We start from the raw sequence: 13,578 nt of genomic DNA on the forward strand, positions 1-13,578 counted from the left end.
CATCTCCCTCATCAGACGAAGGCTGGAAGGCCTTGGGATTCTGGGAGCAAGGGGAATTCTTGGGATTCTGATGAGTTCACTTTGTGACTGCGCAGGTGCTTGTGCTGGCAAGGGAGCAAGGATAAGCGGCTGGGTAATGGCGCAATTGTTTTTGGTAACAACATCTCGATGCCCATCAGTGACCTTCCAGGTCTGCACCACAAGGCAACTAACAAAGGCTGGTTTGGTGACTTCCTTAATAAAATGTATTAGTGCTGATGAGACTAAATTGCATGACATGATAGCATAAGTCATGTCTTGACTAGATATCAGGGTAGTTAAACATTTTGAAAAGGCATAAAAGCAGTAGTCTGTAAGTTAAATGCTATATTGCGCTCTCTTAATTTTTCTTAATATATGAAAATAAGTTCAGTCTGGAGCTTCCTATAAAAAGAAATGACTCTGAACTAATGTAAGATGTCAGTTGGTAGAAGGCATACATCAATACTACATCTGTGTAACTGTGTTTGTAGGAGTGCATGCTTAGCTGAAGCCTCATGTTCCCTTACGCTATGGAACCGCTTTTGAAGGCTTGCTGTTCCTGCCAGAGAAAAAAGTCTTGGAAAGACTGTGGCAAAGTTTCCTGTTGGATAACTTGCAGAGAGGCTAGGCTGTGTGCTCTGTCCTCTGCCGGTTGTCTCTGCAGACAGCCACTGCAGGTCACTCGCATTGGTGACTTCCAGCATGGTACTGCAATCTCACTAGGTCAGTCCATGAGCATCTCTTGCTCATAATTCAGCCTTGTAAAACACTACCAAACCACAGGAAGAATACCTCTGTTCAGGAAGTCCAAGGGAGGGGTCTGTCCGTGGCAATGGTTGTTTAAACATCAGTAGGTACTTCAAGTGCTGAACTGCTGCAGTGAATACCCTCACTTCCGCGGCAGTTTTACCACGTTACTGCTTATGTGTTACGTGATGGGGGCTGACCCTTGCAAGCAGCTGAAAAGAGCAAGCATGACGCTCGGCTCCGCAGCCACCAGCTGCCTGTCCAGAGGGATGGTGTTCATGCGCCTCTTCCCGTCTGTGCTCCGGGCTCTTCCTCCTGCTGCGAGCACGCGGGGAATGAAGAAATCGCTCTGCTGGTGTGAAATGCTGCTTCCCCCACAGCAGGGCGAGTGCGAGTCTCGTTTGCATCAGCACCATCTGCCAAAGAACCACCAAAACAGGCCACCTGAAAGGCACCTGCAAAGTGATTATTACGCTTTATGCCAGCCTGTAAAGAAATACTTGTTCTTAGCAAAAACTAATCGTAAAAGCCTGTACTTTACTCTGTAACAGTTTTGTTCCTGGTGGAACATACTCTTCATAAGAGCTTATTATTATTATGGTTGTTACTGAAATAATGTTAGTATCTACACAACATCTGTAAAATCCATAATCCATTGTCACTATTACTCTCTGAATTCCTTGTGGGAAGATGGTGAAGCAATGATCTGGAGGCCCAGCACAGCTACTGTGCCCTGGGAGCTGCTGTAGCTCACTGCACTCACTGGCTAGCTATTTAGCTGTTGGTGGCACAAAGTTTTGACTAGTGATTGTTGGTACAGAGTATGTCCAGAACTTACTGAGCAAGAAATCCTGTTAAGAGGTGTTTGCCCTTAGACAGAGACCCAGCAAGGCTTACCTGTGCTTTGCTGTCAGTAGGGTCAGCTCTGACCAGCCACACTGGGACTTGTCTACAAAACTACAGGTTTCTTTAAGCAGGGGCAGAGAGATAAGGTTAACATTTTACCATTTACAGTTTTTTAAGTATTTGTAGAAAGCAAAATCTTTTCAGCAAGGTCATGCTGATGATTTCTGTGGCTGGCAGAGCAAAATGATTGACAGCTGCAGAAGGTACTCTTCTTGAAGAAATTACAAGATGCGACACCTGAAATGTGCTTTGGTCACTCTGGCAGCCTTATTCACAAGCTCATGTCTATTTCTTAACACACTCAGGGAATCTAATACAAGTGCTCAGATACCAGTGCATTTACACTTAACTATTTCTCACATCATTAGGGGTCACAATAACCTCTTGAATATTTAGTCAGCATCCTTCAGCATTACAGTAACTTCACCAATACCAGAATCTTTAGTGTCAAAACTCAAAAATCATACAGACCAGCAAACTAACCTGATGGACTTGCACCCATGTCATACAGCCAAGGTTTTCACATCAAAGTAAATCCTTCTGATTTCTGTTATGTCAATTGGAAACTTTCCAGCCAGTTGAGATGCTCAGGAACCCACTCCCTTTCTATATCTACCACCACAGCTACAAACCTTTCCTTGGTCAGCAGAGGTCTCATTGGAAACTTCCCAAACACTTTCTGCTTCTGATGGGCAGGCATACAGTAATCAGCAAGGCTTGTGAATCAAAATGTATTGATAAACATGTCATATGATGATACTGAGGCATGAAGCAAAGGTCTTCCTTTAACTATCCAGCATCAATAACTAATTAATGAACATCTTCCAATAGCTATTATTGCTATCAGAGTATGGTTGATTTAACATCAAGAGAAATTCAAGCAGAGAATTCAGCGTGAAGAACACCTGCCATGGGACAGAAAGAGAAGTACAGAGTGTACTACATGAACTTTAATTCCCAAGCACAGGCTTTTCTCTGTGTGTTTCAGCTCCCTCTCTACACTAGGCTTACGCCGCTGCCAGCTGCTGCCCTCCCCTCTCATCTCTTAAGAAATGTTTTGGATTATTATGCAGCACCCTGCTCAGCTTTTATACAGGATGAGAGTTGGAGAAAACAGTGCACTGCTGCTCTCAGAGGTGCAGACTCGTGCACTTTCTTTTATTCTTGCCAGAAACCTTCCTGTGCTGTACAATAACGAATGGTGAATTGAGCAGTTCAGGCACGTTATGGCCGGTTACTGTCCTGGGCTTTCCTCCAGAGGCTGTTCTCTGTCTGTCTGTCTGTCTGCAGTACAGCGCTCGCTGCCTCCAGGCTTGGCTGCCTCTGGCAGCGCAGCTGCCTGGCACACATCACTCGCCTTGTGCCTGACCCGCTGGGAGGAGAGCGGTGAAGCTGCGTTGGGCACTGGTCGCCTTCCAGGAGGGGTCTGGCCAGGCTGCGGGAGAAAGCACGAGGCTCTTCCTCCTCCTGGCCCAGGGGTGCCGAGAGCCTCTACCCAGAGCTCAGAGGAGAGGGCTTGTTGGCAGCGCTGCTGGGAGCACTGCCAGCAAGCTCCTGAGCTGGGAATGAGACACTTTCCTCTTGCTTATTGCAGCCCCCTCTCCTCCTTCCTTTGCACTGTCATTTCAGAAAAGCACTGGTTTCACGTCCGTCGAGCAGCCGAGGCTTCGTGTCACTTCTCCTCTCTTTTTCAGCGCGATTTCTACGGGCATGAGTGGCTCTCACCAAGACCCGAAGTGTGGTAGAAGCCTTTGGGCCACACGAGGAAGCCTCTTTCCTCCTCGGGTGCGGGGGCGCTGGCTGGGTGCGCAGCATGGCCGGGGAGAGCCACAGCAGGGAGGCACCAGGTGGTGCAGGCGCCGAGTTTGTACCAGCTGAAGGTTTCAGGCTGCCTGCAGCATCTGGCACCTTCTTCAGTCGCTGTAAGAAGCAGGAGGCTGGCCGGTGGGGAGGAGAGGGCTGCCTCTGGTGCTCAGACCTTGTCCCTGGTCCGTCCCTGTGGGCTGGATGCGGAGAGGTGTGCGGGTTGGTGAGGCCGATGCTGCGCTGTCAGGGCAGCTGCTCCTGGGAGATGCCCCAGGACCGACATAGCGGGGACAGCCAGGGGTGAGGCAGGGGTGGGGTCCAGCGGCTGAGCCGCTGGGCAGGGGGCACTTCACCCGTCTTGCTGCCGAAGAGTGGCATTCACTAGGACTGGGTAAACCTCAGCCCTGAGGTGGGAGCAGGCCCGTCAAGCGTTTAGCCCAGGAGCATTTGCCAAGCTGCAGCATCGCATCGGTGCTGGGGACGGGGGCACAAGTGGGGCCCACGCTGAGCCCGTGCCTGCCCTTGCATAGGCCCAGCCACCCCTGCTGCCAGGGCCAAGGTGTGTTGGCAAATGCCTGCAAAGGTGAAGGCGCAGACCAGCAGGCACAGATGGCCCCAGAGGCAGCTGAGCTGATCTTGATGCAAAGGGACAGGAGCCCTTGTACAAACACACCTCTCAGCTGGGTGGATCAGCCGCTTGCGCCACCATTCACTGTGGACATCACGAAAGGAGCTCAGGTGTCCTCCTGCGCGAGCCTGGCCACCATGGGGAGGTTCACCTGGCTCAGCCCAACATAGAGTGCAAGCACTGAACGACAGCAAAAAGAGCATTGAAGAGAGCAACAGGCTTGAGCTGGCTCCAGCCCATGTGCTCCCTCCCAGCAGCTGGGGATGCCCAGCATGGTGACAGTGGAGCATCCAGAGGCCGGTGGTGGGCATCATGTTTCTACTGCAATCCCACCGTGTATCACAATTGCAGTACTATGCTTGTACTGCAATTTCAGTACATTGCTGTACCACTCTGCTAAATCAAAAACCCATGTAACATCAAATGCCTACAGAGAAGTAAATTTTGTATTAAGCACCAAATCCTCCTTGTGTAGACTATCTGAAAGAACACACTTAGAGGGTACCAGGCTCTGGCAGGCGCTGGGTCGGGGCGGGGGGGATCAGTGAGGGCGCTGGTCAGGAGATAGCACTGGAGCCCGCATGGCTGGAAGCAGGGTGCCCATGCCCACCCACCCCATGCACTGAGCAGAAATCCCAGTGCTTTGCCCTGGGATGAGGACAACTTTTCAACCTTGCTTCAAGCTGCAAGGCACCATCTCTAATCATGCTTAATCCCGACTGAAGGTGGCTCCTCCAAAGCCACAAGCTCCTGGGTTACATTTACATGTTGTGCTGTGGAGCACATGGTGGGTTCCTGTACCTGTGAGGCCAACAGAGTTGCTCCAGTCCTGGCTTTGGAGGAAATACAGGATGGAGATGACCCAGTAGCAGCCAGGTGGCTGGTGCAGGTGCTCTGCTGCTGGCAGAGCTCGTCGCTGCTCAGCAACTTCAGCACCTGCCCTGTCTGAATGCACCAGGCACGCTTTGTGTTCTGTGTCTGTGGGATGGATTCCCCTGGGGTCAAGTGAACGGAAATGTTCACTCACTTCCTCTTTCTCCCGACACCTCCAACAGCCTTGGAAACAAGGCTGTCCCTTGAATGCTGAAACCTGGGGACAACAGTGACGAGGCTGGCAAAGGATGGCTGATTGAGAGCCACAGCTCACAAGGAACCTGAGTCCAGGTCTGCTTTTCACCACGTTCCCACTCCACAAGTGACCTTTTCAGAACCGCTCCCCAAGTGCTGGCTGCACAGGAGGATGGGAAAATTACTGGTCTAGACAGTGAAGCTGCGACCATGGCTCCCAACCAGCAAAGACTCCCCCGGGCCCCCAAAGGGGCTGGTTCCCATCTGAGGAAGTGCAGACCCCTGACCTGGGCTTGCTTGCAGCAGACTGAAGGACTGCCACAGCTGCAAGGGACTCCGAGAAAAGCTGCCCCTTTCAAGCAAGCTCCCAGAGGAAGCGGGGTAACACTGGAAAGGGGCTCACTCACTCCTTATTCTTGGGATGAAAACTTTGCAAGCCCATAGCCAAGGCCCCTGCTGAAGAAAGTGAGGAACGAGCTGCTCCCGTCCTCAAGAGCATGGCTGGATGCTGCAGTGCTGAGCGCTCACCGTGCACGATCCTGCTGCAGATGGCTTACGGGCATGTCCCCTACAAAACTGGAAAACATCCTTCTTGACCCTTTATACCCTTGCAGCAGGAAGGTGCTCACAGATCGCACTCAACATGCACACATTCAAAGCAGGATTTCTGACAAGCTTTAAACATGTTAAATTCCTCCTGCCACTGCAATGCAACGTCGCAGCCATCCTTCTCTTTTCCTTAAGGAAACAATATCAGGGCATGCTGCCCTCAAACAGGCCATGGTAAGCAGCACGCAGGAGCAATCCAAGGTGCACCCCTCACTGATTGTTTCACCAGCTGGAGCAGAAGCTTGCTGGGGAGGACTGGCAGGGAGACATGGGTTCCAACCCCCATTTATAGAAGTGGGACAGTCACTGCAGGAGAGATGGAGCCCCCAAAGCCCCTGAAACGTGCTCATCCAGGCCTCTCCTGGCAGCTACAGGCTTAGCACCTGCTCAGGTTTTCCTTTGCAATAACACGTGTCATTGCATGTCTGGGAAACAAACGAACGGGGGAGGGGAGTTGAGGCTGGAACCAGTGGCGGGTTGCAGAACCTCCCAGCATGAATTCCAGTTTGCAACCCACTTCAGAGCCATACCCAGAATTAGTTACAGATACAAAAGGCAGAGCTGGAGATGCCAGGGGAGCCATGCAAGCCTTTTTTGCTTTTCTTTAGATACCTGAAGAACAGAAACATCATGCCTTGGCACCAATTCAACAAGACCTTTTAACGTGTGCTTGGCAGTGGGCTGGCAGCAGCTCCCTTGGCAGCAGTGGGCCTGTGCCGACTCAGCAACTACCTCTCCTCCCTTCCTGGCTAAGAGCTGGGAGCTCGAGTACGGAACTGCCTGGCCTCTTGCTGTGACCCCAGCAGCCAGGCTTCGAGGACAGGCGCTGCAGCAGCAGTGCCCTTCGGTACGACACATGCTGGCTAGCAAAATACACGCCAGTCCCAACACTGCAAGTGTTTTCTGAATCAGGGGCCAGACACCATCCATCGCCTGCTGAGTGCAGTGGTGACACGACCGCAGGACCCGCAGCCCCCCGCAGCGCTCCGTGCTCCACCATGTGCCTGGGGGCACCCTGTTTTCAAACAAAATGAGCACAACATATTCACTGCCTCTCTTTAATGGCTACGGTTCAGTTCCCTCACCGCAGGCACCGCTGGCACGCTGCTTCAGAGGCAAGGAGGCACAGGACTGGTCTGCGAGGCTTCTCCAGGGGAAGGTAACGCCAAGTCCTGCCGCCCTGCAGGAGCGGGGCTCTCGCTGTCACAGCAGCAGCTCATGGGGCATGGGTTCCCCTCGCAGCCCGGCCAGCAGGTTGTTGGCTGCCAGCACTGCCATGGTGCTCCTCGTGGCGTACGTGGCACTCCCGACGTGCGGCAGAATCACTGCAGGGGACAGGAAGGGTTACTTGCTCGTTTCTTACCTTCGCTGACCTCCTACAGCCTCTTTCAGGGGTCTTCCCATGAGGGGGCAACCTGGGTCCTGCACCAGCCGCTGCTCCACCAGGAGCTGACGTCAGACATGGAGCATGAAACAAAATCATCAGCCACTGAGGACTGGAAAAGACATCTGATAAATGGCTAACTGAGCTATTTTTTAAGTCCTCCAGGCCAAACACAGTCAGCCAAGAGTGGGTCCTCCTTTCTGCGTCACCTTCCTGCACGGACCCAGAGTCAGTGGTAGATGTAAAATACTATCCCTGCGGCAGATGAACACAGAGTGAAATTTGCATGCTGTTGCCTGACTGTCACACAGCTTTAGGAGGTTCTGCTCACCGACAGGCATGAAGCAACACATATCAGGGCAAGAGCCTGGAGACTGTTGTGAAACATTGTGGTTTACAGGCCCCTGGCACGTGTGGAGGGGTACAGGCCCCTGCCGAACAGAGCCAGCACGCTGTAGCACAGTCAGGGCAGGCATTTTTATCCGCCTATGGGAAAAGGCTCCTTTTATGCAATGCAAAGGAATGAGCCAAAGCTGCTTTAGTGGTAAATTATTACAACATTAGTAGTGGAGAACACCTGCCCAAGGTATGGATAAAAGCCTGCTCTGCAATCTCTGTTTGTTTTATAACAGAGAGCATCTTCAGGGAATGCAGAAGCCTGAACACCCAACACACTGCTGCCCCGGGGGGAGAAGGCTCTCCCAAGGAGGACTGTGGGGCCACATAGGTCCTTTCTCCTCCAGTCGAGAACCAGCCTGGGTTCCTTGTTCACTGTGAAAGTAATGTCAACACTTTTTCCTCCTCTACTTATGCCGCATTCCTCCAGCTGCTGAAACTATTTGGCAGTTTTGGGTGAAATCTGGGAATAGTTTCAGAATCGTCAAAGCCTCATTTCTGTGAAAATAAGTACATATGTATTTATTTTTGTCTTGCCTGGTGTTGTTCCAGAGCTCTAAGATCTCTGAAGTCCTGCAAATATTTCCAAAAAGTCTCTGCTTTTATAATTTCTCACACTGTCTACTATGGGAACCAAAGCAAACAAATAAAAAATATTTTTTAGCAAAAAGATAATCAAAGCAATAGCTATGAACTTGTATTTCAGAAATGGACACTCAGTCATGGGCAGTTCCAGATTTTCATGGATGTCTCCATGGTTTCTTTTCAGAACAGACTTTTCCTACTCCAGAAACCTCCTTCCTGGAGAGACGACATCCTGCTGCTGCCTGCACAGCTGCTCCAGTACTTTGCGCATGCAAGTGAAGATGCACACACCAGATTTCATGCTTCGGGTGCAGCTTCAGCAGCCAAGGCACTCGACCGCATGAGAGGAAGCTGCTCTGGCCCGGCTCATGACATCAGCTCTCAGCAGGGCTGGCCACCCCAGTGAAGCCAAGCATTCAGGTAGGAAAAGGCACCCTGACATTGCACCAGTGACGGGGTCACAGACAATATCGCAGACGTTTACTTTCTAACTAGAAAGCAGTGCCTTCTCCATGTTGCTTTTCTGTCTCTTTTCTGCCTCAAAGGATACAAGTGAGCCTGTCTGGCTTGTGTCCGAGTGAGTCCCGCTCACTAACCCGCCTGACCCACATGCTCCCTGTCTGGAAGAGGAGAGCAAAGCTCCTGGCCCCGCTTTACAGGGGACAGGCCAAGTTACTCACTGAAGGCCACACAAGGGAAGGCAGTGAACATGCCAAGAGCTGTCCCTAACTCGTCCCTGGCCACTGGCCAGCCTGTGGTGCCTGTGGGGATGGAGCTGCACTAGTCCGCAGCAAGGCCAGGGGAAACAGCCCTTCGCACAGCCCCTTCAGTCTGCAATGGCGAGGATTCCAGGAAAACACTGCAGACTGCTCACGTCCTGCAGTACAACATCACCCTGCCCCATGTGGCAGCTCTCAGCAAGCTTTCGGGAAAGCACCGGTGAAACTAACAGTGATCAGCTACTGCCCCTGGTTGCAGGTGCTCCTGCCTCCACTCCAGCAGCCTGGCGATGCTGAAGTACAAGAGCAGCCGAGCAAGGCCCTTCCTAACCAGCCTTCCTCATCAGACCTAGCCTCCTCTGGAGAAGACATGCACTAGTCCCGGGATCAGCGCCTTCCTACCTGGCTGATCCCCATTACTATCCAGAAAACAGGCTGCCTGAGCTCACCAGGCTCCACTTCCCCAGTGAAAGTTGCCTTGGGTTGGCCAGGGGATGCAGCTAGACCATCTGCAAAGAAACCTCTGCTCATCCCATAGCGTGAGCACTTGCTGTCCTCTTCAGCTCGGGGCTGTCTAATTTGCTGACATCTGCTGGGGAATGTGAATGTCACGACAAGGCCAGCACTTAAATGAACTGTGCTTCTGAGCACGCGTGCTGAGCCTGCACCTGGCAGCCCAGGGGCACAGTGGATGGGCTAGCTGGCGAGTCCTGCAGCGACTGCAGCGCTCCCGAGGCCAAGATTCCTCTAGGCAGACTCAGCACCCAGCTTCTTAGCCACATGGGAACCTTTTCGAGCAGAATATATGCCCAGGAGCTCACAGAATACCAAAGCTTGGCAGGGCACGAGCAGGGATTTAGTTTCTCATTCAGGCACCTGCTGGTATCAGACTCCTCCATCAATTTCACCCCATGCCTTGGCCCACTGAATGGAGATCCATCAGGAAGGTGTTAAAAAAATGAGCTGATCTCAACCGCTTTCTGTAGAATTAAAATACCTCCCACGCTTGTTTTACATCATGTTGATGAGGTCTTCCCCTCTAGCAGCTCCCCACATTGTACGGTGGCTACCTACAGTCTGCTTAAATACACTGGACCTTCCTGTCCTTCCACGTTTCACTGCTTGTTCACACTGGCAGGCTAACAGGGATGGGGAATTCTCGTCACAGCAGCTAGCGGGTCCCCAGCCGTGGGCACATGAGGCACCCAAAGTGCAGGCTGCGGGAGCAGAGCAGGGGCTTGGCCGCCCAGCTGGCCACTTACCGCAGTTCTTGAGGGAGAGCAGGGGGTGGTCAGTGGGCAGCGGCTCCGGTGTTGTGACGTCCAGGCCCGCCGCTGCAATCTGTCCGTGGGCCAGCGCCTCATACAGGTCCTCCTGGTTCACGACGGCCCCCCTGGCAAACACAGAGGGAGAGGCCCGCGCTGCTGCTGAGGGGTCCCATGGGCTCCCAGAGGTGCGCGGCCAGGGCACAGGCCACATGGGACAGCCTGGGTGGTGGCACCCGGGTCTCCAGGGCTGCCTGAGCGGAGGTCAGACCCTCTCTGGATGCACCTGAACCTCCCAGTGCAACGAGCTGCTCCTGCTCCTGCTCCAGGCTGCTCAGCAGCAGGAAGAGCCGGGTGCCCGAGCACAGGACGACCCCGGGGCAGCCGTGGAGGGAGGCACAGGCAGCCTGAGGTGTCCCGGGCAGCTGGGCGGACACCGTGTGTCGGGCTGCATGGGTTCTGCCCTGCTACCACGCTCCACAAGAAGGCAGTGGGAACAGGCGGCTACCACCAGACTCGGCCAAGGAGCCCTGTCACAGCCGCCTCTGTCCCAAGAGCAAGGCTTCTGGCAGTTGCAGCCCTCTCCTAGGCAATCCCTCAGCCTCATCCAATGGTACACCCTGCCAGGGTGGGACATGGGGCCCTGGGGAGGAGACAGAGACTGTAGCCCCCTGAATAACTTATCCTGCCTTTGGCTTGATCCCAAGAGAGCTTGGGCTGGAGGGAGCAGGCCACACAGTGGGCAAACAGTCCCAGCGGCTGCAGCCATGAAGGCTGTACACGCTGTCTGGACTCCCAGGGGAAGCATATCTCACAGCCTACCAGATCCCCCCTGCAACCACAGCTGTTGGCAGGGTGACAGTCACCCCCCCTGTGCAGGAGACTGTGTTGCGATTACCTGCTCGTGTTGATGAACACAGAGGTCTTCTTCATTTTGCTGAAGAAGTCCTTGTTGCACATTCCCTGGGTGGCCGGAGTCAAAGCACACGTCACCACAACGAAGTCCGACTCTTCGGCCAGCCTCGTGAGTGGGACTGAGTGGAGAAACACAGGTCACAGCTCTGCTCGGGGACCTCACTAATACACCTCAGCAACCCTCTTATCCGTAAGGTGCACCAGCAAGCGAGTGCTGCTCTGGAGAGACCTGGCTGACCCTTCTCCACAGACAGGGAGACACAAGGAACAGCAAACACCCAAGAGAAACCATGCACATTCCTACAGATACTACTGCAGTGTTTTGTTTCACTTCTGAATTAAAATCAAGCCAAAGGGGAATCTTGCAATGCTTCAGTGGCCCAAAGAAGGCTCTGGTATGTATTTCATGTTTAAACAGCAAAATATGGCAGCAGCGGTTTATACCAGCATTAAATCTCTCTACGCGGTACCTACAGATAACGACTTTTGCCACTTTCACTCCTGGAGGTGAGAGGAAAGTGCAAGGAGCAGGATAAGTTCTGCCAATGACTTTGTGCAAAAAAGTACCAACTGGAAATGTGCCGGCTTCGGAGTGAAAAATTAGCACCTGATGCAAGTCTCGGGACTCTAACAGGGCCACAGAAAAGTCCCGTACAGCAGCGAAGAGAGGTTCCCAGGCTTGGCTGCACTGTGACACTCATTTTAAAGCAGGAGGTTAAAGCTGATGTTTGTTTCCAGTAACCAACACCTCCTCTCAGTGAAGATCTGCGGTCAGCCCCAGCCTATCCCCTCCTGCCTGCAGGACGTCTCGGTACCCATCCCACAGGGGATGCTCCATAAGACCCTTCCCCTCCTCCCAGGGGCAGCTGCCACTTTCCCCTCCCCGTCCGTTAAGTTCTACTTCCTTGTGGCAATGAAACTAACTGGAAATCACAAACAGGTGGACACAGGGGGAAGATGAAAGGCAAAAGCAGCAGGAACAGCCACAGTCCACAATTCCAGTGGGCTGTCAGTTAGAGCCCAGCTGTGTCCAGCCTTCTGGCTGGAATCGCCCGGCTCAAAGGAGGCAGGTTTCCCTCCCCGCCATCCACCACCGCTGCATGGGAATTGTCTGGGATTCGCCATTCCCTACTTTGCTGCCCCCACCGCGATTCATGCCAGCTACACGGAGAAGCTGCCCAGAACCTCCAGCTTGCACCCTCCCTCCCGCTGGCCCACCCCCGCAGGGCGACACCTCCCCGGAGCCACCCCAGCCATAGGGCTCCGTGCTGCCCTGCACGACCGACCGCTGCCCCTGCTCCTGGCGCCTTTCTTACCAAACTCGGCTTCAAACTCTGCAGCACACTCTGGTTTCGGGTGACTGCCAGTGTACAAAAACTTCTTGACCCCAAATGGCTTTAGGCGGCGGGCAACCGCCTGTCCTAGGAGCGAGAGAGAAGACTGTCCAGCTGCTGTGCCAGCGCCTGCACAAGGCATGCCGCACAGAGACTAATGCCAGGCCGCAGGGGTCCGTCAGGCCTCTCCAGGCGGTCCATCCTTTGGCAAGCTCGCATTTGGTGTGGCTGACAGCGCAGCAGCCAGCAGAGCACACCACTCGCTAAAGGGTCGCTGTGGTGGGATCGCTCCTGCCAGGCAGCTTCCAAGCCTGGAGTGTGGTGGGCATGGGGTGGGGTGGGGGGTGGATGTCTTCTGCTGCTCCTCATGCGAGCAGGAACGAACTCCCCACCAGAGTGAAACTGTGGAAAGGGAGCCACGGGATGTTAAGCCTGAAGCTACCCTAGGGAGCAAACTGGAAAGTGAGGAAAGAAATAGTCATCTGCTGACAAAGTCCACAACTGAATGGATGACAAGCACGTCATCTTGGACTTTGTCAAGGCATTTGTTTAACTGAAAACCAAGAGGACGATGTCCAGTTTGCTGTGGCATTCAGATGTAGTGGATGCGTTTGAATGCTTTAAACTTTTAAGGTTTAGGCCTGATGAGTCAAGAGCACTGTTCACAGAGGCTCTACACAGCTCTCCTTGTTGTTCTCATAGATTTTAAAGAGGTGAGCACCAGGGACACCACCTTGGCTGAACCTCCAAAACCACCCTGCCTTCACTGGAGACATACAAATCTTGCGCCTGACCTGCACTTACCTATTCTCCCCAGACCTACGATGCCCACCGTACTATCAGACAGACCATAGCCACACATCCATAAGGGCTTCCATGTTGTCCAGCCACCACTAGCAGAGAGAGCGAGACAGAAAGATGTCAGACAGCAGCAGGGGAGAGCCTGCTCATAGCCCAGTCCAGCATTTAGGCAAGTACACCAGAGAGTACACTACTGCGGGTGGCCAGCCCCTCTGGCACAGACAGATGATCTTACAGCCAGCCTCTCTGAGGATCCTGCTTCAAGTGACCTCAGTGGTCTCCTGCAGGAATCTGCTTGGCCTCAGGTGCGCAGCAGCACCCTTGGGACTGATTTAATTTAGGCACTGCTAACCACAGCCCTGGAACGACTGCCAGTCAGTGAACTCTGGCCAGA

The 13,578-nt window shown here is 53.3% G+C and overlaps 1 protein-coding gene across 1 annotated transcript in view; it reads right to left on the reverse strand.

Annotated features, from left to right (window-relative positions):
* Positions 1-6,842: 6,842 nt before the first annotated feature.
* The window catches only part of GRHPR (glyoxylate and hydroxypyruvate reductase), an 11,237-nt gene continuing 4,501 nt past the window's right edge, over positions 6,843-13,578 (reverse strand). The window contains exons 4-8 of the mRNA XM_050912791.1: positions 13,188-13,276; positions 12,366-12,470; positions 11,033-11,168; positions 10,132-10,262; positions 6,843-7,110 (exon numbers count right to left, since the gene is read on the reverse strand). Of these exons, the coding sequence (XP_050768748.1) occupies positions 6,989-7,110; positions 10,132-10,262; positions 11,033-11,168; positions 12,366-12,470; positions 13,188-13,276 (583 nt within the window). The 3' untranslated portion in view covers positions 6,843-6,988. The remainder of the gene's footprint in view (positions 7,111-10,131; positions 10,263-11,032; positions 11,169-12,365; positions 12,471-13,187; positions 13,277-13,578) is intronic.

The sequence above is a fragment of the Gymnogyps californianus genome, chromosome Z, assembly GCF_018139145.2.
Source record: "Gymnogyps californianus isolate 813 chromosome Z, ASM1813914v2, whole genome shotgun sequence".
Lineage (NCBI taxonomy): Eukaryota > Metazoa > Chordata > Aves > Accipitriformes > Cathartidae > Gymnogyps > Gymnogyps californianus.